Source organism: Eucalyptus grandis, chromosome 1, assembly GCF_016545825.1.
Source record: "Eucalyptus grandis isolate ANBG69807.140 chromosome 1, ASM1654582v1, whole genome shotgun sequence".
Lineage (NCBI taxonomy): Eukaryota > Viridiplantae > Streptophyta > Magnoliopsida > Myrtales > Myrtaceae > Eucalyptus > Eucalyptus grandis.
Window position 1 is genome coordinate 30,428,696 of NC_052612.1, and position 24,237 is coordinate 30,452,932.

Here is a 24,237-nt window from a genome sequence, read left to right on the forward strand (position 1 = left end):
TCTTTTCAACCACCAAGTACCTTATGGACTCAAATATGGAGTCTTGATTTGCCACCAAAGGTTCGTTCTTTCCTCTGGAGCCTCTGTCAAAACGCTCTTCCTACGAGGGAGAACCTATATAAAAGGAAAATAGTTAGAGATCCACTATGCCCGTTCTGCTGGTCTAACATCGAAACCACAGAGCACTTTCTGTTCTTATGTAAATGGACAAAGAAAGTATGGGAATACCCGCTTTTTGAAACGATCATACCAAACAGCAGTATTAAACGCACATATTAGTGGATTTCCAATGCTTTCAGAAGAGATCAGAACTCACCTGTTCGAGAGCTTATTGGTATGGTTATGTGGAACATCTGGAAGGCGAGAGATAACTGGATTTTTCGAGCAAAAGAACCCAGACCAGCAGATCTGCTGATTACAGCACAGGGGCAACAGATCTTGTTCAGTAGAGGAAAATCAAACAGAAGTAAATACTCACTCAATCGAGACAAACCTGATCAGTGGAGGCCACCGGAAGGGCAGGATCTGAAGCTAAATGTGGATGCGGCCTAGTGTTCAGGCGAATTTCTTGGCTCTGTCGCTGGAGTCATGCGTGATCCGGATGGAAGAGCTCTCGAAGGTTTCGCGGCCACAGCTAGGGTTTCTTCAGCGAGTGAAGCGGAAGCCGATGCGATATTACATGGCATCTTATATATCCATGAACTTCAATCGACTCACGTGAGGGACTTTGGAAGTCGAACTGGGAATTGGTTGATCGAAAGTGACTGTTCCGCGGTGGTAGAAATGGTCATGGGCCGGGCCGAACCCTCATGGAATCTAAAAGAAATAGTGCAGCGTTGCAGGAATGGGCTCAATCAGACAACAATATTACGGTGACCCAGTGTCCACGCCAAGCTAATGCAGCAACAGATTGGATCGCACGGAATCATCGGCTTAAAACTCTCCCACGTAATTGGCTGATTTCTCCCCCTTTTCCTCTATGGAATATTTTATGCGCAGATCTTTCCCCATATGTGTTCTGTAAGTCTCCTTCTTAATCTAGTAATAGTCAGTTCTATTTTGACCCCAAAAAAAAAAAAATCTTTGCATGATTAGACTGTATTCGAATCTATTTTCCAATTTTTCATCTTTTGTTAATGATTTTTCACCTGTGAGTTCTCCATTTGAATGCCATACACCTCTCGAAATTGTAATTCTCCTTCTCCTTTGTTTCTTTTGTTTTGACTTTTCTTGAGTCTAATCCAATCCGAGCGGTTTAATTGAAGAATTTATTGAGTGAATCTAATGGGTGTGCCATTCATTTGAACCATGGCATCTCCCTTGAATCAAATGATATTGTTTGTGTCATGTTTTAAAGATAATTAGTGAGCGAACAAGTAATTAGCGAAAGCCTACGTAGTTAGTATATATGAATATATGGAATGGGCACGTTTTTAGCACTGCCGATGAGATAGGAGATCAACTGAAATACACCGATTCATTTCCGAGGATATTTCCCAAAAAGCCCCACCATGAGGGTTCTATTGAGAGTTGGCCTCGAATTGGGGGGTCTTTCTATTTTCCAAAGTACAATGGGGGAGTATAACAATTGCAGACATGGATCAAGACGGCAAGACGTAAAGCTCCAGCTCAGCAAACGAAGACACGTCGGCGCACGTAAGGACGTCTTGTCCGAGTTGGCGTGACAATATGCACACGACGGCACACGACATCAGATGTCACACCCAAGCCCCCTGCCTCTTCCTTTCTCTTTCCCTTCCCCTCACATCAACGCGAGCATAGGAAGCTCCGGGTGACCCTTTCTCGTCGTTTCGTCACATCCCAATTTTGATTATCGATTCTTTCGCGTCCGAGCCTAATTGACCGACACATTCATTGGCCAATTATTTGTGGTTTCTACGTGGGGTAGGCAATACCAAATCTTCTTTATACCTTTGCTAAATTCGGCGAAACGTATAATGTTTTACAATTGATAGAATACTATCATATCACTTGAAATACTCATGGATAAAGGCTTCGGGAAGTTCTTAAACCATTGCGGATGTTCATTCTGCATCCCTCTTATCTTTTTTTTTATTATTATTATCCTTAAAGTGAATGTTTTTTCTTATAGATCAAGCTTGTTACATGTAGTTGAGCGTTATTCAGTCCTAATTGCCTCAATAAAAATTTATCATGTGAATGTAGTTGAGCGTTATTCAGTCCTAATTGCCTCAATAAAAATTTATCATGTGAATTTTAGTAAATTGAATGGAAAAGTAAGGTTTCTTTGCAGCATAGCTTCTTTTGACAAGTAGTCTAGGTCAGATTCCTTGAGAATTAAGAGAAATGTAGCAATAAGACGCCGGCTTGACAATGAAGTTTGCTCTTTTTCTTGCCTTCTCTGGATCAAACTTTTTTAGGTTCTCAAGGACTAGTCAGAGTGGCGAAAGCTGATTTAGACACCATTGGACCCTTATAGAGAAAAAAAACAATGTAATTGCGTGTTATATAGTGATATACGGGTACTAAAAAATGAAGTTGGAAAAAAGGCATGCGAGGGGACGTACCCCTCAAAACCAGGCATGGATGAAGGTGTCATCATTTTATGGAAGCCTCACTCGTGCACGTATCTTAGCAAAGCCGAACACTACCACACGACAGTGGCACAAAAGAAAGAACATCATAACTCAAAAGTCAAATCCATAAAAAACTTTCATGCCATAGCAATCAAATTAGTATTTTTAAGAACTTCGTTGCATGTGATAGATTGACTTTACCACCATTGGTTTATCAGCTTTTATTTCATCCTTGAGTTCCATAGTCATGATTACTATCCGTTTTCAAACCATAACCGTGTAACGGATACAGTATCTCGATTGTAATATTCTCCTAAAAAGTGACGTGTTTGGTCGGTCGCCCTAGTTTATATTAGCGTCTATCAGAGGTCATGACTGGACAGGTCAACCCTCTTAGTTCGTTAAATAGGCACTAAAACCCACGTCCGCTCTTGCAAAGCCTCAGCTTCTCATCCCTCCTCAACTCCGCCACCGTCGTCCCAAAAGCTTTTGCTTCCATGGCGTTGCTGATGTCGCCAATAGTGCAAACCAAATGCGACGTCAGCAACATCGTGAAGCTCAAGAAAATGGCTTCCATTTGGCGGAAGCGCAACAGAGCCGGTGGCAGCGGTGGCGGAAGGAATCCACCCTCGGATGTCCCTCCGGGCCACCTGGCTGTTCTCGTTGGGATATTTCGCCGGAGATATGTAATCAAGGTAGAGCAACTGAACCACCCCACTTTGCATCAGCTCCTGGACCAGGCGTATGAGGAGTGCAGCCATCGGGGGGATGGGCCATTAGCTTTTCCTTGCGACGAGTCTCTCTTCCGAGATGTGGTGAGCTCGATAGAACGCGGTGCGCATGCAGATCCTTCCTCGTGTCGTACCGAAGTACGGAAGGACTTGGCCCCGCTTCTGTCTGGATCTATGAGAAGATTGGCGTACTAGAGGAAGTGAGCATAGCCTAGGCAGTGACGGCGGCTTCGGAATCTACTCTGCTGTATCGTGCAGTTAGGCCGAGTACTGCTTCATTATTGCAGTTTATAAGCTTCTACTTACCAGCATCGCCAGTGTCACTTGTGGTAATTTGAGAGCCATCGATGAGATGCGTTCTTCTACAAGATAGGTATTGGGTACTTCCCACCTTGTAAAAGATTATTGTCTCGGTTGAGAGATGATGCATTTCAACCCACGCATGCAGTAGATCAATTTAAATGAAGAAAACCCTTTATCCTCCATCTATTTTACACGCTATTAGTGATGGCTTGAGGGGATCCACCATACGAACCCAGCATAACCATAACTTTTCGAGGCCTTTGTCTTGTGGACAGCCTAAAAATTGCCGAGCAGGAGCTTCGCCTGCTCGTCTTTGTGCCACTTACAACAGGTTCTACACTTTCTAGACCTTTCGTAATGCTGATATTTTACATTGCATTATGCAGAGTACGACACGATCACGGAATTTTTAGGGGGAAAAAAAGATGAACACATGCGGCACAGCATGTGCACGCACATAAACAGATCACTACACCTTGTTATCAAAGTTTTTGTCATTCTGCTGTTCTGAAAAATGGAGAAATTGATAAAAAGACAACAGACTAAAGGAGTCAGCTTTAAGCTATCAGCCATAACACTTCCAAATTTTCATCTGTACTTCAGCGTATTTGGTCAAAACATCGGGTAACAAATTAACTCTCATTAACAATGAAAGAATTGAGAAAGGGATACTATTTGTCCAACTACAGTTCGACAGCTAGAGTTGTGAGTATTTTTCCTCGGTTTTTCCCTTTTTTGGTGTACGATGCCAATTCCCCCAAGAGGTATTGGCAGCAAAAAAATGTCAAATGTACACTTTCTAGTAATATCTTAATATGCTCGGAGCATCTAGCAAAGACACTGTCTGAGAACATGGAATTCAATTAAATTCCAAACCTTGCCAACAACACCACCTGAGAGAGCATTGAATGCTTGTCTAGCAGCTACTTGATGTTCTTTCAGAACTTGGGCATCAGTGAAGAGTTTGTGGATAACTCTTACAAGCTCATCACGGCCAGAAACCTGCGGAAACAGAGATTTTAAGAACACCAATGGTCAATTACACAGGATTTTTTGAACGGAATACTGGAAAGCTTGATGTGTGTTAAATTGAGAATCCTGTAGTAAAGACAGGTTAACTAAAACAGCAAAACCTCCTTACAAACAGTATGTGACTGAAAAATGAAAGGGAGAATATCTTTTCTCTTCAATATAGATGGAGGGGAAAAGATTATCTCAGATGTTACAGCGTTGACGTGTAATTGCATGATGATTAGGAAATCCAGATAGCCCAGTTAGCTAATTACGTAACAAAATCAAGATTCGAGTACACGATAGTCGAAAATCGATACAAGTCATATGCAAGACGATGTTGTAATATTGGCAAGAAAATGCTACTTTAAATAATCTTTTGCAGTTCTATAAACGGAAGCAGTTAATGAAAAAGCGCCATCTCACATACCTGCAAAACGGATAATGGATTCACTTTTTGCATTTGAAACACCATATGCGAGAAATGTCCAACATGAAGACCTGAATTTAGCAGAAGATTCTCAGGTTCTTGTGCTGAGAACCTTGTCCAAGGAAATTTGTATGTTCAAAGATAAAGTTAACCTGTTAAAATAGCACAGCCAGCAGCAGCAGCTTCTGACATGTTATGGCCAGCTAAACCAGGGACAAAAGAACCACCAATTACAGCAACTGGAGTAAGCCGGTATAGGTGTCTCAATTCACCTTCAAGGAAATAGAGAGGCCATAGAAAAGAAGTCAACCACAGAACAGAGACATGAATGCAAAAGAGCCAGGGAAACGATAAGAATATGTTCTTTGGAGGAATAGGTACAAGCCAGGGACATGAAAATCAAAGCAGGGCTTATATTGACAAACCTAAAGTATCGACAATGTATATGTTTGTGCCTGGTTCAAGCTTTTCACGCTGAGATCTCAAAGATACATTATGTCCTCCTTTCTTCAATTCCTGCATACAAGCTAATGCATTAATCATGGCCACACAAAAGGGACCAAAAAAAATCTTCATAGCACCCTATTAATATCAAGAAAGCCAAGAAAGGCTGCACTGGAAATGAATAGTGGGATTGGATATATTTTACTTTACTATATTAACAAAACTACCTTAGAAAACTTATCCACTATTTAATGAAATGGGTTAACATCAGAACGTACTTGATATATCTCTCGTCCATGTTCTGGATATCGAGGAACGATAATAGTGACCACGTCATGGTGCATTTGCATGAGATGTTGGTGAATCCCTAGCATTACTGTAAACAGTATCTACTATAAGCACATAAACACAGGAACGTGGTGCCACAAATCATTTAACTTCCAGACACTTGCTCTGGTAAAAGCTTCAATTGAAGCTAGTTCGATTATGTCCTTAATGAAACAAGAAAGTCAATGAAACAAAAACTGCATGGCCAAAGGTTATTCTTCTATATGAGGAAAGGGGGAAAAGACAGTCTATCTACCTAAGGGTAAGCAAAGATCAAATCTGCAGTTATTCAACTTCAAGGAATGATAAATTATTATTTAGAAGGTGTGAGATTTTTGTGAGACTGTTGCCAACCATTCTACAATATATTCTAACACTCTCCCTCATGCTTAGTGTAGTTCTTTTCTTTTTATTTTTTTGCCTAGTACTAAGCGTGGACTTTTTTAATTGGGAAGGCAAATGGAGTCTGGAAAGATTTAAATTTAGGACCTCTAGCTCTGATATGGTGTTAGGTGGCTTTGGGCCTCTCACACCCCAAAAGCTAGCTCAAAAGGTAAAGCTTTCCTCATACTTATAAACCAACTACTAGCCCTTTCCACAACCAATATAGGACAATCTCGACAATCTCCCCCTCACACATCGGGTCTTGGGTTGAAGGTGCAGTAATCTGTAAGTCTCTCATCTGACTATTAGGTTCAGACTTGTTGGCAAGTCGGGCTTTGATAAGGGTGAAATTTTCTCTCACACTTATAAACCGACTATTGGCCTTTCCACAACCAATATGGGACAACCTCAACAATAAGAAGAACAAGAGAAAAGTATTGTTGAGCAGTGCTTGATTGTGTGAAGCTTCTACAAGGATAATCACATTGATTACCATTTGATGAACCTTAATAATGAAAAAAAGCAGAGTAATTCTGGTCAACAGTTGTGCAAAAGCATTAGCTTAGAGAGTATTAGAGCAAACGAATTGAATCAGCACACTAAAACTTGCTGAAATTTGCAATGTAGAAAGGAATGATAAGCATGATAAACATCTTACCTTCTTCTTCACCCCTGTGTATAGAAGAAGCCATCCAAACCTTCTTGTGGGCTAATTGTGCCTTCAGACCTTCAAATTTCACACCTTCTCTAGAAGAATAACATTCTCCAACAGCTGGGGAGAGAACAACAAACACCAGGCATAACAACTGACGAGTCCGCACAATACTTGTTAAAATTAATTCACAGTAACCTCTTATATAATGTAGTCAATAACTACAAAACACAAACCATACATATGCAACCTCCAAATGCAGCAATTCTAACATGAATACACAATATTTACAAGCTTACCATATTTTAAATCCCCAGAAAAGTTGATCACAAGGGGTGGGGCTTGCAATAGTTGAAAGTGAATGGCCTGCACATTGCTCTGTAGCAGGAAATGGGGTCAGAAAGAGTCAGATAAATGGCAAGAGGCTCGAACAAGCATGACGCAAGAAGGCAGAAGTATACCAATGGAATTATCAAAGAAAACTTTGATAGCATGAGTGACATGAGAGGAAGCAGAAATGGTCTTGACCAACGCTCAAATGATTTGGCAGACATCCTGGCATTTAGCAACGCCAATGCAACCTGATAATATACAGAGAATGCCAAACATGACATTCAAAACGCAGTTTCTCCTCAAACTACGGATTACGGCGACAAAATCATGCATGGTTTCTGATCTTCTTGAAGAGAAATGTTGCAAAAATAAGACATACACGAACCTTCATAAAGAATGATGACGACACTTACACCATTTTCTGAAGCACCAACAATAAGATTTGGCCACAATTCACTCTCCACTATCATGATAGCACTGGGTTTCCAATATCCAAAAAAAGCATTGATTGCAGCAGGGGTATCAAGAGGGGCAAGCTGTTAGTCCAAGAGAGGCAACCGTCAGAGTATTATTAGCATGTATCTCCATATAACAGAACAAGAATAATGCCTAACAGATCAACATCTAGGCTACAAAATGAGTGGTGACCATGAACTGCCTTGGAGAGCATTACATAGAAGCAGGTAAATAGCACGTAAGGTGCATATATAATAAAGCCTTCACAAAAATGAGACGACAAGTTGATGTTCTCACTTCAGAGGGTTCTGGAGTTCTCATTTGCCAGGAAGCCCTAGATAAAATTCTTATATTACTATACCTAAATCATATGAACACAAAGAACTCCAACCTACAAATCAATCTATCTGGCCCTGCAATTTGCTGAAACAATAACAAGTGCAAAGAACTATACCACCTAAAAATCACTCTGGTGAGCACTAAACTTAGCACAGATGCTAAATCATGGCAATATGGATGACATAATTAATGGAACTCTCAAGTATGACAACATATAAAGCAGACGTATAGTGAAGCTACACGCATCATTATAAAAAGCTCTCATTGAACCAATGTTGATGTTCTTTGCTCCACTTCCACAAAATGGAAGAGCTTTTTGACCTCGGTGACTACTTGGATTCTCTGCTGGCAATACTTCTGGAAACAATCAATTCTACTTTATCTACACAGGATGGCCTGCGATAAATACCTGATGCACGACCCCGCTTGGCAGCTGATCCTCTAGTACTTCACTGCACAAGAACTTGAAAGAAAACCAATTAGCTAACAAAAATGCTCAGTATAAAGGGAAAATGACTTTCTAACGTGGCAATTCTGGGCTATGACTCTTTTAATGATATTAGTTCATGCAAAAAAATAAAAATAAAATAAAACGAGGACTTCAAATTGAGCAAAGAATTATACTAAAGGCCATCATCTGATCAAAATGCAAGAATCCACCAGGACGAGTCTAGCTCTCTAGCGTCAGCTTAAAAATTGGAAAGGGAGACCAGGGTCTGTCTTACAATGCAGACATTTTTGCCGTGGTTAGCAAAATGTTGACTTCAGGTCTCTTCTGCAAACAGTGCTTGATAACAGGAATTGCTGCCATTGCTTCACCTGATTAAGTTTATTACAAAACAAAGGCTTAGCAAATGACAGAAGCAAAATCAGCAGTAAGTGATTATGGGTAACTCCAAATGCTCCCAGAAGTGGACAAAAAATTCTGAAAAATGAAACTAATTTTGTCTCAATTTTGCCAAAAACTTGCCAAAGGCACATCCAGATTCTTTTGTCACACCGGGGGACAGTTTGGAATTAGCCTTGACTATGAGGATGCAACAGACTTAACACATTGGATTGATGGAGCTACCCATTTTGGATGGCATAAAATGTATCTGCCAATCATAGATTTATGCACACCATCCTGTCTGCTCACATTTGTGAATACAATGACAAATCCAAAAGGAGCAAGGAACTTAACGACGTGCTCGGGTTTTAGCTCTTCAATTTTCATTTTTACTGGAAATCTTCTACTCTGAATGGCCATGTAACGCAAACCAGGTCTTCCACATCGCAGGCACTTTCGACACTAGACGTTTCCACTCTCACGTTGGTTCAACATAAAACACCACTCAAAAACAAAAATATCTTCACGGGGTCACGGTTCTTCGTCATTCCAATCAAAATATATTTTCATTCGAGTTCTCCGATAACATATATCTTTATCTCTTCTGCCCATCAAAAGACTGTCGTGTCAACTGAAAACTGGAAAGCAAAACTAGAACTACCCAATGAACGCATTGCACAACCGAGCAAGCTCGCCATCCTTCATTCCCCGGCAGCAAGAACAGCTAAATGGCGATCGTTCAGCTAAAGCAGCTCGCCAGTTAAGGCAAGAAACCGACTCTACTCGCCCGCGTATCGCGTGGCTAACACAACCGCGACCGAGCCGGTTTTCAGCAGCCGGCGGTTCGATTCGGAAGGAGGCATCAACAGCGAAGCAAAACGCTAGACCGATAATGGGAATGGAAGAGCGAGAGGAAGAGACGGGGGGAACCTAAAGAGACGGCGTGGAACCAGAGGAGCGGGCCGGGCGGGCGGGGGAGGGAGGCCCGGCCGAGGCGCTCGGCCCAGCGGAGCGGCGGGTCGAGGCCCCGGGCGGCTCGCCACTGCAGGTGGAGGCGGAGCAGCGGGGAGAGGCCGGAGGTGAGCGCCCTGTACGCCCTGTACGCCATCGTTCCCGCCGTGCTCGCCATGTGCGGCCGCGACGCGAGCGAAATTGCGAAGAAGAAGCTGCCGAGAGAGAGCGCCGCAAGAAGGCGCTTCGCCAATTAATCTCTGACGCCCCGCCGGCCATTTCGGGCGACGGTGGGCGGCGGCGGCGGCCGAGGAGGGCCTCCCTTAGGTTTTTTCTTTTTCTAATTTAAATTTTTTGTGTTTTATTTTTTACAAGAGAAACATTTAGTCTTAATTAATTTTGGTAGAAGAAACTGGCATTATCATCAAAACAACATCTTTTCAAAATTTATATTTTAAGGAAAAAGATCACAAAAAATCTCAAATTTTGCTCCAAGTAACACGTTTACTCTAAACAAAAATTTGTGACTTTAAAAACTCAAAACTTTTCAAACTGTGACATATTTACTCCATAAATGGCATTTTTGTCTTTTTATATGTTTTTCATTTTTCTTTTTTACGGAGGGAAGAAGAAGCCGGCGTTCGGCGAGGGCTACCCTCGCTAGCGTCGGGCGAGGGTCACCCTCGCCGAGGCTAGCGAGGGGGCCCTCACGGTGTTGAGCGAGGCGGCCCTCGGCTAGGTGGGCAAGGGCCTCCCTCACCCGATCGAGCGAGGGTTGCCTTGCCCGAGGTCGGCGAGCGAGGATAGCCCTCGCGGGCGGACGAGGGCCTAGCGAGGGATGCCCTCACCGGACTCAAGCGAGGGGTGCCCTCCTGCGTCGGGCGAGGACGGCCCTCGTCAAATCCGGGCAAGGGCGCGAGGGAGGCCCTTGCCCGACCTAGCCGAGGGCCGCCCTCACCCGAGGGTGGCCCTAGCCAACCTAGGCAAGAGTGACCCTTGCTTGACGCCGGCGAGGACGGCTCTCGCCGGACGCCGACGGAAGGAAGAGAAAAGAAAAAAAAATAAAAATAAAAAATAAAAAGTAAGAAGACCAAAATACCCTATAATTTAAGGTAAATGTGTCACACGACGAAGTTTATGATTTTTTGTGCCATAAAAAAAGTTTGAGATAAGTATGTCATGGTTAATAAAATTCAATGTTTTTACATCATAAAAAAAAAAGTTTGGGATAAATCTGTCATTTTGAGCAAAGTTTGGGACTTTTCGTAATCTTTTCCCTTTTATTATTGTTGGTTGATAGAGAAAAAGTGATACCGGTATTGGAAGGACTTTGAAAAGTGTTCAAATTAATCGCTCACTTCCTTAAGACTTCGTATGTACCTATCCCAATAATTAAGGAAAATTACCCAAAACATCCCGAAATGATTGTTTAACAGTTAACTTAATTCTAAACTTCTTCGAGATTTGCCAATATAATTATTCTGACAGATTTGATTAAAATTTGATAAAATGGACTCCAGATCGTCTTATGTAATAAAATCAATGTTTATATGAACAATTTTTACAAGTTTTGCAAATTCTTTCTTTTAAAAAAAAAAATCCTTATTAATTGCACCCGTCAACCACTAGACACTGGCTCAAGGCAAGGGGCGCAACCCCTAGTCAAAGCTTTGTGACTTTCACCCAATGGCTAGTGACGAAGTTCGAAAGAAAAGAAAAAAAAATCATAAGAAATTGCTCCAACATCATCCATATCACATAAGATGACTAGCGTTTGTCTTCAAATTCAAAGGAATTTATTAGTAAATCATCAAAAAATTGATATTAAATTAGTCAGATTGAACGATCTAAGAATGAATTAATTGTAGTACAAGAAGTTTAAGACTTTCTCGGTCATAGTCCCATGAGCATCCCCAATAATTAAGTGAGGACATCCTTAAAACCTAAAGGATACGCAACAATTTTAAATAGAAACCGTTCCGGAGCACGCTACAAAATCCTACAATAGGGTCTAGGAAATAAATCCAAAAACAATTGGATGGGTTAGGGATTGACCTCGTGTCATCTCATCGCATCAAAATCCTGCAGTGTACGCAACGTAGACTGCAGTCTACCGCATGGTAAAAGAAGCACCTTTTGCAAGAGAACGTCAGGATGAGCTTGCAGATTACCGCATGGCAAGTGAATATGGTCATGCAGCACCTGCGTTAGCTATCAATCTGCGTCCCCAACTAGAGAAAAATCAGCGAGAGTAACTACCGGCACGAGCCGAAAGGACGAGATAAACAAGCCAACTATGGAAAAACTACTTTACAGGGATTAAGATCTAGGTTTACATTTGCAAGTAACCGGAAAGCTATGTACCGGAGCACGACCCATAAGCTATGCCTGCATTCTAGCCATATAACTCCTACGTTCTACTTCTATCCAACGCTATTTTACACATTCTATAAGAGAGATACAGAATGCCTTCCACCAGGATCCAAGCCGCACAGCATGCACTTTGATTTCATGGTACCGACTGCGCTTTCTACTCATATTCCACATCATGAAACCTAGAGTTACCAGCTCACAGATGAAACGAATGCTTGCGTCCAAAGTCCATTCCAGGCCACAAGTTTGACTACTGACTAAGAGAAAAATCAGTTTTCCAGACTTGAAGAAGTACCTCCAGAGTCAGATTAATCGCTTCTGTATATCCCAGAGCTGCAAACCCAGATTGAAAACCTCAGTCCAACTCAAGAAAGACAGTTCGTGAGATGCACAGCTAGATGGCTCCTTGTTTGTCTGAATCCCCTCTCCATGATGGCAATGGAAATTTTTTGATTTAGTATACACTCAATCTAGCTCGTCTGTTAGTTAATCAAGACCTAAATTACATCGAGAGCCATCTCATTCATTTTAACTAAGTAATCATTGGAAGCTCTCTGTGCAGGGAAGCTGGCCAAAGACCTTCCGTTCATTTCTCCACTGATTCTGGAGAGATAGTTGAGACCAACAAGCAGCTCGACAATAGCAGTTTCAGTTTTTGCTTGATTGGCAAAGAAGAGAGTCTGAACTAGATGTACATTTGTTCCCGAGACCTCATGCTGCTTCTCAATGTTTCGCTCAGACTGCCACTTAATCGTGTTATGAGCAAGAGGAGCCAGCCATTCCAACATCTGTGCGACAGATAAATTCCATTGAGCCGCAAGGGAAGCATCATAGATCGATGAAGCAAAACTTCTAGCATAAGACCTCAGCCTGGCCCTCAGCACAGTTCTTAAGGAACTAGATAACATATTGTACAAGTCATCTCTTGCGTCAAGGCTGATCAAGTGCGGAGCAGAAGCAAGCTTCTCAATGAGTATTATCAGTCTTGCATAGTGGAAAGCTAAAGCAGCATCTCCAAGAGAACATGTTGGGGCAGAGATTGATCCGCTCCTTGAATAGAGAAGGGTAAGTTTTGAATAAACTTTGCTGCTTTGAGGCTGAAAATTCCTATCAGAACAGCCCATCTTCTCAATGTCATCTTTGCAGACACCGCTTACCCTCATGGAGCCTCCAAATGCCACTCGATGCCTTTCAATAACCGGCGAATTGCTTCCGCCATTCATGCATCCTTTAAAAGGTCCAACAGGAGCCAATTTTTTTGATTTAGAATGCAAGAAATTTGCGTGAATGGATCCAGACCGATGATGAGCTAGATGTTTCTTCCTGCTAACAGATGTCAGCACTGACTTTGATGAAGACAACCCAAGCGGCCCTGAATAGAACCCACATAGATTGTCCTCAGATGGATAGACTGGAGAGTGCATTATAGCAGAAAACGACTGCGTCCGAGAAACACCATTAGAATTCACCCCGTTATGATCACTCGCCTCAGCAGAAGACACTTGACCATTCCCAAATACATTCTTAATCCTCTCTATCAATGTGAAAAGTGATCTTGCTAGAAGCCGGACTACGTAATCATGAGTTTTGGTCCATGGAGACAGTTCCTGCAGACTCTTCACTTCCTGACGCTGCCACATTACCTTCTGCTGAAATTCAAGTAGCTTCACCTGATCAGTCTCGGTATTGGCACGCATTGTCCTAAGAGTTTGTTCAAGCTCTACCAGCACATCTTGCTCTTGTGCGAACTGCAGCATTATCGCAACAAACCCTTCCATCTTCTTCACTTTCCGGTCCATCTTTTTCGACTTATATTGCCATCCAGACCATTCAAGTTCGTATTGTACAGGATCATTGAGGAAAAGCTCAAGCCGATGAAACACGGGATCAGTACATCGCATCCCCAGCCTGACCACCGCCCTCGCTATGTACACCAACTCATCCATCATCTCGCTCAAAGCAAGATCCATGAGGTAATCTTCATCCTCCGATACGAGGTGCCTAAGCCCAATCGAGCACTGAACCTCCTCTTTCAACCTGCGGAACTCTCTGTCAGTCAAAGAATGCCATAATTTGACCACCTTCGACATCATGCTCACAACCTCAAAAGCCACTATCCCAACGACTGCCTTCTCCGGCTCTGATGTCTTATTCCTCGACGCCCGCCACAAACTACTAAACCAAGAGTCATTCCGCCTCTGGCCACCCATTGGCCACCACTCAATGAGAAAACTGGGTTTCCAACAAACACCAAATCAAAAGACCTTCATACCTGGCAAAGATGCAAAACTAACTAAAATTAGACAACCATCCAGACCGTTACTTAAACCCCAAATTGATCCACACATGGCATTAAGATGGCTAAGCTAAATACAATCACTCAAAATTGAGGCAGTGAACACTGTACGCCTACAGATTACAACAGTCACAGGAGCACACACCAGCTCTCGAATCTTGCCGACAGCTAAATTGACGCAGATTGGCGAAATTGCGGAACAAGAAATTTAATGAATTCTTTTCTCCTTTCATCAAGAAAAATCAAGAAAAGGGAGCGCAAGAAAAAAGCCGATTTTGTTGGGACAAAAATCCAATATTTTGACGTGAGAGCCACAAATCTCCACAGCAGGCGAGTAAAAGGTACGGACTTTTCGCGCCCTCCCGACATCTTCCGTCCCACTTTCAAGTCAACCAAAACACGACCTCGCTCCCCAACCCTCTCCACAAGCAAAATTCCCGACAAACCCGCAAGAGCCATGCGCAGAACCATCGACACAAAGCACGCGAAATTGCACGACTTGCAACCTACCCAATTCCCACGGGACAAAGAGGAAACGTGGGTTAAAACGAGCTCGACCAGCAGGAACTCACCTGCGACTTCACGAAACCCTCGAATGCGGATCTACCCAGAGCGACATTCCGCGGCCGGGGGATGGAGAGAGAGCGCGTGGGGCTCACCGCGCGCGCGGCCCGGTTCAAATTAGCGAACGGCCCCGAACCCAGAAGGAGAGCGAAAGAGAGAGAGAGACGGGGAACGGTCCAAAATGGGTCGAACCGAGGGCGAGGCGGGGCGGTAGGAGGGGATCTTTCGGGCAATGTTCGGGTCCTGACGCCCTCCGGATCTCGCGGTATAAATGCTCGACAAGCCCACTACGACAAGCAAAGCTCTCTCCCCTCGCTCGTTCTCTCCCCTCGCTCGTGCTCGCCGTCCCTCTCTCTCCCCCTCGCTTTCCGCTCTCGTCTTTTTTTGTCCGGTGCGGGAGTGGGAGTGGTTGCGAAAGCCCGGGGGGGAGGGTACGCTGTCGTTTTTACCGGCGTTGACTTTTGACTCGCGCATCGGCGATTGGAGGGGTGTGTACTTTGTGAAATGTAGTGCGATGGGGAAAGGGTAGTTGTTGGGGTTGAAAATCGGAGGAGGGGACATTGAGCGTCGTCCGTTTGCGAATGGTGTCGATCGAGCGGGTCCCGTAGAAACTTCCTCTGATATAGTCCGTGTGATCGGTTCCCGAGAGGAACCCGAACCCGTAAGCTCGGATTTACCCCCCCGGGAATTACGGCAGCTCGGTCCATGCCATAATATTACAAATGTTGATCAAGCATCGGATATAAGTTTGACTTATAGATTTAAGAAAGGCTTGAATCTCACCAAGGAACGATATGTGTTGTGGCAGGGGACATATAACATTCTATTGGAGCTTTACTTCTTATAAATCTTGCAAACACAATCATTTGTGAATTATGCATTTTTAATTCTCACACAACTCAAGCAAATTTAATTTCTAGCTCGAGCAATATTCATTTTCTCTTTCATCCGTTCTGTAGTCCATGAGCTCTATCTTAAATGTTACTGGAAATGCCCGCATGTTGTCATAGAAAAAAAAAAAAAAATGTGTAATGCTCAATATATTTCAAAACCAATATATAAATATATATATATATATATATATATATATATATTAATGATTGGATGTGTTTGATGAAATTATATTAGGGTGAAAAAAATTCACATGCCCTCTTGTGTTTATATTATTGTAGATTGTAAGTGTCTATAACTCACATTGACATTTTAGTTTTGTCAAGATAAATTTTAACATTTTCAAGTCACTTGATGATAGAATTGAAATACTTCTATTAAGAATGAATATGTATTACTCAAATTTTCTTAGATGCAATAACGGAATACAATGATTTGCCTGTTGTTTTATTAATCATTATAAAAATTAATGGATGTAAATAATATTTCGCAGAAAATGAATGGTTTTAATAACATTTTTTTTTAAATATCACTTATATCTCTTATAAAAACGAATGAAAAAATTTATGTTTGGATATAAATGGTTGTCAATAATGCAAACATTTTTTATTAACTAATTATTTAAAGGAATACAAGCTATTATTTTTTAAAAATAATTTTAAAACCTTTTATTTTTCACGAAACAAATAAAATCTAAGAAGATATAGTTGTATAGAAAGACATTTGAATGAACTGGTAAGAAAAAAAAAAAGGAACTAATTTGGTAAATTAACTTATATTTCATTAAAAAAATAAATCCTTGTTTTGGTTATTCTCCTTTGTCTTGCCAACTCTTCTATCACTTTAATTTTATAAAATGAAGTGATCTTATATTTAAAACGTAAACTAAAGCCTGAAAAACTATGAGCCTTGTATTTGTTTCTAGATATAATAATTAAATATAAATCTACTTACGACTTTTGCATGTGATGCGGCCCCTTCTAGACACACTTGTTAGTGAAATACACATTAAATAGGATGGAAATTAATCAATAGTAGTTATATCATTTGACAATAATATGGAAGTATTTCTTCTTGTTATCGTTCATATAACTTTCACATAATAATTATATTCGAGAAAAATGAAAGGAATTGTTGAATTAGGATTTGATTGTAAAATAATTGCAAACGTCGATGCACAATAAAGAATCTCATAACAAAAAGTACAATTCTAGGTTCAAAAGATAGTTCGGGAAGAAAAATAAAAGGAAATTTGGTGTTTCATAAGATTGAAGAAAATAATAAAATAATGAAGTAAAAAATTGAAAAAAGCAAAACAGAAAATCTGGAAGACCTAATGTTTTTTGAGGAAAAAAGGGGCCAAATGGGGAAAAAAGAAAAGAAGGGGCGTTTTGGGGAATTTACACATAGTAAAAATAGGAAAGCGTGTTTGCTTCGGCCTTTAATTATGTCTTTTGCAGCTTTTTCCCGGAATCATGCTTACAGTTACCCTTCTTGGGCACTTTTATTTATTTATTTATCTATTTTCAATTTGTTTATTACGGCGAGGACAAAAGGAAATCCCATGTGTGGTCCCCGGAGTGGGTCAAGTCGACAACTTTTCCCTGTTCAAAGAAAGCCCTTCTTTTTGCGGATTCTTGAAGAAACAGAGCAAATTCTTTTTCTGGGGAAGCTCAAAGGCGAACTTGCATTTGTGGCCTTTTATTTTCTTGAAATTTGTGATGAACTTGACCTTTTGTTATTATTATTATTATTATTATTATCCTTTTATCTCCTTTTGGATTTCAGTGGTTGAAGTTGAAACACAGCTGGGAAAAGTGGTGCCTCGTGTCAAGGAAATTATTGTTTGAATGTTCCCAGTTGGATTTGGTGGTACATAATGTGTGTAGGCCGGCCCCTATAACTTCTTCCCTATGAAACATTAAATATAAATTCAAAAACCATTGAAATTAACACCATCTGGAGAAGACTTTAGTCTCTTGCTATTAATTTGATTGTAAGTATCCGTCTTATCATAACGGGAAATCAGTTGTTGATATCACCATCAACAGTGATTTTTTTTTTTTTATAAGCAGATATATCTACAAAGAAAATGGTAGACCTCATAATGAGTTTATTGGAGGGAGAAATCCAATTGACAAAAGAGAGTTGTTAGAGGATTTATAGCCTTGCACAACGGGCAAAAATGCATCTAATTCTCGATATAAGAGAGTCCATTACAGATCACTTAACCTTCTTAGCTCTCTTTAATATGGAATTCCCTAACCCTTCTCATCTCAATTCCAGCCTTTGATTTGTGCCACAATAACAATAGTCACCATCATCCCCACTGGCCGTGTTTGCCATCAATATAATTATAGTCCCCCCTTCCACATTGTCACCATCGCCACGACATTAGCCTTATTGACCTTCTCTCTCTCTCTCTCTCTCTCTCTCTCTCTCTCTCTCAGTGCTCGCAAGAGCACGAGCTTTCTGTCTTCATCATGGCCATCCAGATCTCGACAGCCATGGAGGAGCTCCATCCATTGCCAATTTGCCACCATTGAGTGGAGCTCTTGAGCCGTGCCACGGAGGTCCAAATCCATGGAGGAGCTCTAGATCTTTCGGCGAAGATCATTTTAGACAGGCCACAACTCGATCACTCGGCCCAATTCTAGAGGCCCAGAGATCATAGTCCAGCAGGGAATTCCTGAAGCCCAACCCATTGAACGCTCAAGCCCATCACATATTAGATAGCCCGGTTGGGGGACCCATTTGAATGACTCCGGCCTGCGACTCCATAGGGGACCCGATCCCTCCTCTTGCTAGTGTTCTGAAACTTCAAGCTTGTCTAATCCATTACCTTTACATCACTTTCATCGCATAAAAAAAATTGGAGTATATCCAACCTAAATTGAATTTATTCCCATTGTAGTCGAGCATGCTACAGCAGCCCACGTGACAAATTCATGTATATTTTTTTTCATAGTAAAGATAAGATATAATATTAGATACAAGTATAGACAAAAGCGTATTTAATTTCCAGTCATAAAACATAACGTGTTCCACATAAACATAAAGTTACTCGGCTCTCCCCCTCCTCCCCTCCCCGGCCAAGCATATGTATGAATGAATCGAAGTGCCCCACGTATCGTTTATGTTTTAGTGGCTTTTCTCCACATTTTTTTTAAAGATAGTGGGTAACTTTTGAATTTAAAAAAGTAGGCTGTAGTTTCTTGTTTCGACGTTTTTACAATTTTAGCCTTTGAAAAAGAGTTATTCCATGAAAAATTAATTTCAAGCAGACATCCAGTGAGAACCTTCCTTCAGAGATAAAAGAGATAACGTAAGGGCAAATATCAAAAGTTCCTAAAAGCAAAGACCAAATAGACAACATATCGAATACGTGCGAAAGGGCAAAAATATGCTATGTACCAACTTATTTCACGATTGATATAACGTATCTGATTAATCATATTAGGTGAGTGTAATGTGCATCTTGATTAATTCTGCATTTAAATTTCAAAATGTTCAAAATGAGGAAAAAGAAAGCGAAGAAAAAGAAACGCTCCATATTTCACTTTCAAAACGTCTGGAAATGTCATTTGATTTAAACAACCTCCTTAGAAAATTAAACCTTTTTTGCTTTTTTTTTCCCTGTTCGTTGCTTTTAGGTCCTCAGTCTAAATAACTTTTTTTTTTTTTAATCCAAACTTTAGTCCTCAAAAAGTGTGCGTGAAAGAGAAAACAACCATCATGTTTCTCACACTCACCATTTCTAACCTTATTTTGAATTAATGTGCCAACCGCACTCCACATCATTTAACTAAATATGTACGAAAATGACGGGAATGAGGACTACCAAGATGTAGGTTTTACGAATTAATTTTTAAATAAAGTCAATTGTGCCCCCAAAAAAAAAAAAAAAAATAAAGGAAGAAAAACGCAACCCATGTGCGTGTAAAAGTTCTGTTCAAAATATGCGGCGGGCTCAAACTTAAATACAATAAAATTTATATATTAATTTGAACTTTCACTTTAATACGAAAATATGAGGTTTGATTAGGGTTTTGAATTGCCGACTTCAAAAGCAACTTTGACTTGGAGAAACGTAAGATGGCAGCTTGGGACTTATCTCGATGGTATCAAAAGCGTATAATAACAGGAGATGAAAAGGATTAGTTTTTTTTTTTTTTTTTTTTTTTTTTTAATTGGGGTTTTCTTTGCTTTAACAGCTAAGGCAGCTTTGATTTTGACCGAGGGATTGACCCAAAATGAATTGGGAGAGAAATGGTGTGTTTTCATCCTTTTAGCCACCGTTCTTTTTCCCGGCACAAACTCAATCCAATCTAATCTAGTCTACTCTATTAAAGAAATGTGCACATATAATAGAGAGAGAGAGTATCTGTTTCAAAATTCTCCTTTAGGTAGAAAATTGCGCCCTACGCAGAGATAATTTTCAATTAGCTTTTCAAAGTTGACCCTGTTATCGCATAAAGTCGAATGTATTCGAGTATGTAATTTACACCAAGAGATTAGAAGTTGTTGGCTGCTGCACACGCGCATCTCACATTCAGAATTTCTTACGATTGCATTATTAATCTCTTTATTTCCGTCCTAAATCACGTGTTGGGGCGGGGGGGTCATGTCTCGCTGAGACTAGCAAGAATTTGTAGTCCTTACCTTGCTCAAGCAAAGCACACAGCAGCTGCCGCCATCACCGGAACCGTCAAGGATGTCATGGCATCATAGCTTGAGTCTCACATCCCTCCAAACCCTAGTTCCCATTATCGCCGGTGGCGAGCTTGCTTGGACATAGCGGCAAGGGGCGACCATCACCGACACCTTAGAGACTGAGAGAGGTTTATGCTGGTGCGTTTTTCTATGTTTTTGGGGGTGTGAGCCCGGAGAGGGACGTTTAGCCTTGGCTCAAAATATGCACGTGAGATGTACATACTGGTCAACTTTTTCCACTGGTGTTTAGTATTGTAAGGGGCTCATTGGTTGACATTTGTCAAGTATATTAGAGATCATATTAGACAAACTAAAACGCATGAATACTTTAAAGAAAAAAATGAAAGACCAATTCCAAGAGCCAATTGGAATTTTATTCTATACAAGAAAATGACACTCGATTTATGTGGAAATAACATGTGAAAAGACCCGTCAATAAGTAAGGAGAGTTTTGACATTGAAAAATAAAAATCTATTGGGATGCATATCATGTAATTAATGTGATCAGTCAATTATGCGTTATTATGCGTGTTTTTACCTTTTATGGGACATTACTCATCCGAATTATGCGTATTTTTACCTTTTATGGGACATTACTCGTCCGAAGAGCAGTAGTTCGTCAAGCTAATAAAACCTTTTCTTAAAAAAAGGCCCCAATTTATTAGGCTATTAATTTGAGTTTTCTTTTTTATCTTGCTATCATGTGGTTAATATATCTATAGCATTTAATGTCATTCAATAATTGCTTTTATAAGTAGACCGTCACATTACCTTTTATTCGTTCGCATAATGCGGTGTTGAATTTGGTCCTCAATAATAGCAAAAATCCCAATTGGTGACCGACCAGATCTTGACTTTTAAGATCGTGAGTCCCCCAAAAGAGTAGGTGAAATTATAGCCCTTATTGGATTCTCTCTCTCTCTCTCTCTCTCTCTCTCTCTCTCTCACCCACACACACACACACACAAAAGCTAATTTGGATTCACACACTTATTAGTCTGCAATAATTATTCTATTAAATATTCATACTAACGAATGTTGATATTATTACCTTTTGTTGGCCAATGTTATTACATTAATATAGAGATAATGAGGAAATGTTCTTCTTTAATTTTTTTTTTTTGTTTTTTAATGATAATTTTTTAACCATAAGATAGAGCTTCATACAAAACCTATTTAATCCATATTAATTTCTAGATATTATTTTCACGATCAACATTTTATGTAGACACATCAGTATATCCAAGACCAAATAGTTAAATAAAATCAAGATTTTCCCTAAAATTATAGTAAATTGTACTCGATAGTTGGACAAATTGAAAGTTCCCCTTACAATTAAATATTTGGCATTATACTACCATCTATTTTAAACATAACTCTAATAAACTGTTTAAATCTCATCATAAAAGTTCATGGACTCCACAACATGTGCAAAGTAGATGAAGATTTGATGTGTCCTAATATCACAATCCGTTTCACAAATTAGATATTTTCTGTATTGCTCATTTGTTTTTATTAATCATAGTTGCTGTTGAGATCTCACTATTGCCTTGAGTTTGTTCTCCTGTAGTGAAACTTGTGGCCAATATGTCTCAATCATTTTAAAGTACAACGAGTATCGTTATGCTAGCTGCACTCTTCTCTTTTTCTACAGAATTTTGCACTCAATGATGTACTTTTCTTTTCTGAGGTCTTGACTTGTCATGTAATTCTAAGGTTACTTTTTACTCACATGGTTTTTCTCTACGCACGGTCAAGGCCGACAAGTTAGTTAAGAAATACTATACGAAGCATAGGTTGACTTTACAGCAGGCTTTTCGCCTACCCCTCTCACCTTCACCGCTGCTAGTAGTTACTATACCAGCTTACCACTTCTTCAAACATTTTTGTGGGTGTGGCTTCACCTGAGAGAGCCCAAAATTCCTCAACATATATTTTTCTTCCCCATTTAGGAGGAAATACTCTTGAGTTTTATGTTTGGGAGTTTAGACGAAGTAGTTCAAAGACATAATTAGGTTTGACTTGTTATATAATTCAAAGGTTACTTTTTCCTCACATGGTTTTATTCTTTTACGGTTTGTGCTCCGGCCCCTAGGATTCTGAAGTAAACACGTGCTGCGTGGTGTGTATAAGAAAACTCAAGCTCCGAGGGTACTGAGGCCTGAGGTTCGTGCTCTGCCTCTAGATGTAAAGAAACTTGAGCTCCGGAAGTGTTTACACCTGAGGATTGTGCTCCCCCATAGAATTTTGAAGAAACTCGAGCTCTGAGAGCATTGAGACTGAGGTTTGTGCTCTGCCACTTGGTTTTTCAATGCCTAGTGGTGTATTTGACAAAAAAAAAGAAAAAGGAAAAACTCAAGCTCGAGAGAATCGACTACCTTGAGTTTGTGCTCCGTCCCTTAAGATCTGTGAAAGTAATTATGATTGGATAAGAAAATCACCGGAAGGCTCCATGTAAATTCACCTTTTCGATGATTGAAGCAGTTGAAATATCGAGAACTCGCTTTAATATTTTTACCCACCTGCACTTGTCTTGTTTTTACTAAGGCCTCGAAAATAATTTAAAAGATATTTTTCATAAAAAAGATTGCTTATATCGCTTGAATTGATTAGTTAATGAAAAATATTTCATTATCGATAATAAGTTATGTCTAAATATTTTCATTTACTTTTGCAAGCGATAAAAATGATCATTTTAAAAAATACTTTTCCAAATCATTTATTTTTCTTGACACAATCAGGGCCCTAATTTGCTTTCCGGTGCTCCTAATCTTTCTGTTACGGTCTCTTTTTTTGTTCTTTGTTTTCTGTTTCACTCTTATTTTCTTGACTTTTGCACTGGGGACTCTGGTACCCGATTTGATCTAAGCCGAAGGGCTTTGGCCACTTGGACTTACGGGAGTTCCCTTAGGCGATAAATCCTTTGACCTCCGGAAACACAACTTAAGATGCAATTACAAATGTTAACATCGAATTTACATCCACATGTTGTCTTCAATGATCTTTTTTTTTTTTTTTTTTTGGGTATTTTAGGACACTAAAAGGTTCTTGTTTCTAGCGTCTAACATTCACTCAATCACTAAAGGTCCCCCAATGACCACCCTTTCCACATGGGAAAGGATAGGGGGAGGAATTCGATTTCCTACCTTCTCAGGGGAGCCGTGGGCAGGGGTTGTATAGTTTCAAGTGTGGTTTGACTCCCACACTCTGCAAAGAGATATGGCAAAAATTTGAGAGAGAGTTGAGAGTTAAGATAGGATATACAAAAAATGAAAAACGTGTACTCAACGCTTCTATTTAATCCTAGGCATTTCTCAATTGATAAGTTACCAAAGGACAAAGCTATTTTGGATCTATATCTCCGTATGTGGTCATCAAAATGTTTTTTTTTTGGTCATTAAAGTAATTCTGGTCTTTATCTTTTTTCTCCTTTGATTTTGATATCTTTAGAAACTCAAATCATTTTGTGCTTTCCCCCTAGAAAAGTGGATTCAGTATAATTAACGACAAAAGAAGGATGTTGAATCATTACATTAACATCATCTTGATCGCATTAGAAAAAGCAGAGTATATTTAACCTAAATTGAATGCATTCCCACGGTAGTCGTGCTGCTACCGTGGCCCACGTGAAAAATTCATCTATATTTTTGTA

General features: G+C 40.3%; 3 protein-coding genes across 4 annotated transcripts; 1 reads left to right on the forward strand and 2 right to left on the reverse strand.

Moving 5' to 3' along the window:
* The first annotated feature begins 3,005 nt into the window (after nt 1–3,005).
* On the forward strand, nt 3,006–3,772 carry LOC104438613 (auxin-responsive protein SAUR50). Its single transcript, XM_010051809.3, has one exon. It carries the CDS (start codon nt 3,056–3,058, stop codon nt 3,482–3,484), a length of 429 nt encoding a protein of 142 aa, XP_010050111.2. The 5' UTR covers nt 3,006–3,055; the 3' UTR covers nt 3,485–3,772.
* A 363-nt stretch (nt 3,773–4,135) lies between these two features.
* Nucleotides 4,136–10,071, reverse strand: LOC104438606 (probable 3-deoxy-D-manno-octulosonic acid transferase, mitochondrial). The gene is made up of 12 exons (XM_010051796.3): nt 9,728–10,071; nt 8,694–8,787; nt 8,378–8,420; nt 7,587–7,709; nt 7,302–7,421; nt 7,140–7,218; nt 6,847–6,960; nt 5,756–5,853; nt 5,459–5,549; nt 5,186–5,305; nt 5,034–5,104; nt 4,136–4,594 (listed from the first exon to the last, which is right to left on the reverse strand). The coding sequence occupies exons 1-12, from the start codon at nt 9,924–9,926 to the stop codon at nt 4,421–4,423; spliced, it is 1,326 nt and encodes a 441-aa protein (XP_010050098.2). The 5' UTR covers nt 9,927–10,071; the 3' UTR covers nt 4,136–4,420.
* A 1,952-nt stretch (nt 10,072–12,023) lies between these two features.
* On the reverse strand, nt 12,024–15,344 carry LOC120285879 (protein PSK SIMULATOR 1-like). Of its 2 annotated transcripts, none has more exons than XM_039315904.1 (2): nt 14,990–15,344; nt 12,024–14,393 (listed from the first exon to the last, which is right to left on the reverse strand). In XM_039315904.1, the coding sequence occupies exon 2, from the start codon at nt 14,329–14,331 to the stop codon at nt 12,619–12,621; it is 1,713 nt and encodes a 570-aa protein (XP_039171838.1). In that variant the 5' UTR covers nt 14,332–14,393; nt 14,990–15,344; the 3' UTR covers nt 12,024–12,618. The 2 variants fall into 2 exon arrangements, with proteins under 2 accessions (XP_039171838.1, XP_010050088.2); XM_010051786.3 differs by having other exon boundaries at nt 14,928–15,344.
* Nucleotides 15,345–24,237: the final 8,893 nt, after the last annotated feature.

Bases quoted from the DNA above. Each gene is read 5' to 3' on its own strand.
- LOC120285879 (XM_039315904.1), bottom strand. From the start codon at position 14,331: ATGGGTGGCCAGAGGCGGAATGACTCTTGGTTTAGTAGTTTGTGGCGG.
- LOC104438613 (XM_010051809.3), top strand. From the start codon at position 3,056: ATGGCGTTGCTGATGTCGCCAATAGTGCAAACCAAATGCGACGTCAGC.
- LOC104438606 (XM_010051796.3), bottom strand. From the start codon at position 9,926: ATGGCGAGCACGGCGGGAACGATGGCGTACAGGGCGTACAGGGCGCTC. The intron at 5,550-5,755 runs GTACGTTCTGAT...GCTTGTATGCAG, and splicing joins ATGGACGAGAGATATATCAA to GAATTGAAGAAAGGAGGACA. The intron at 5,306-5,458 runs GTTTGTCAATAT...ATTTCCTTGAAG, and splicing joins ATACATTGTCGATACTTTAG to GTGAATTGAGACACCTATAC.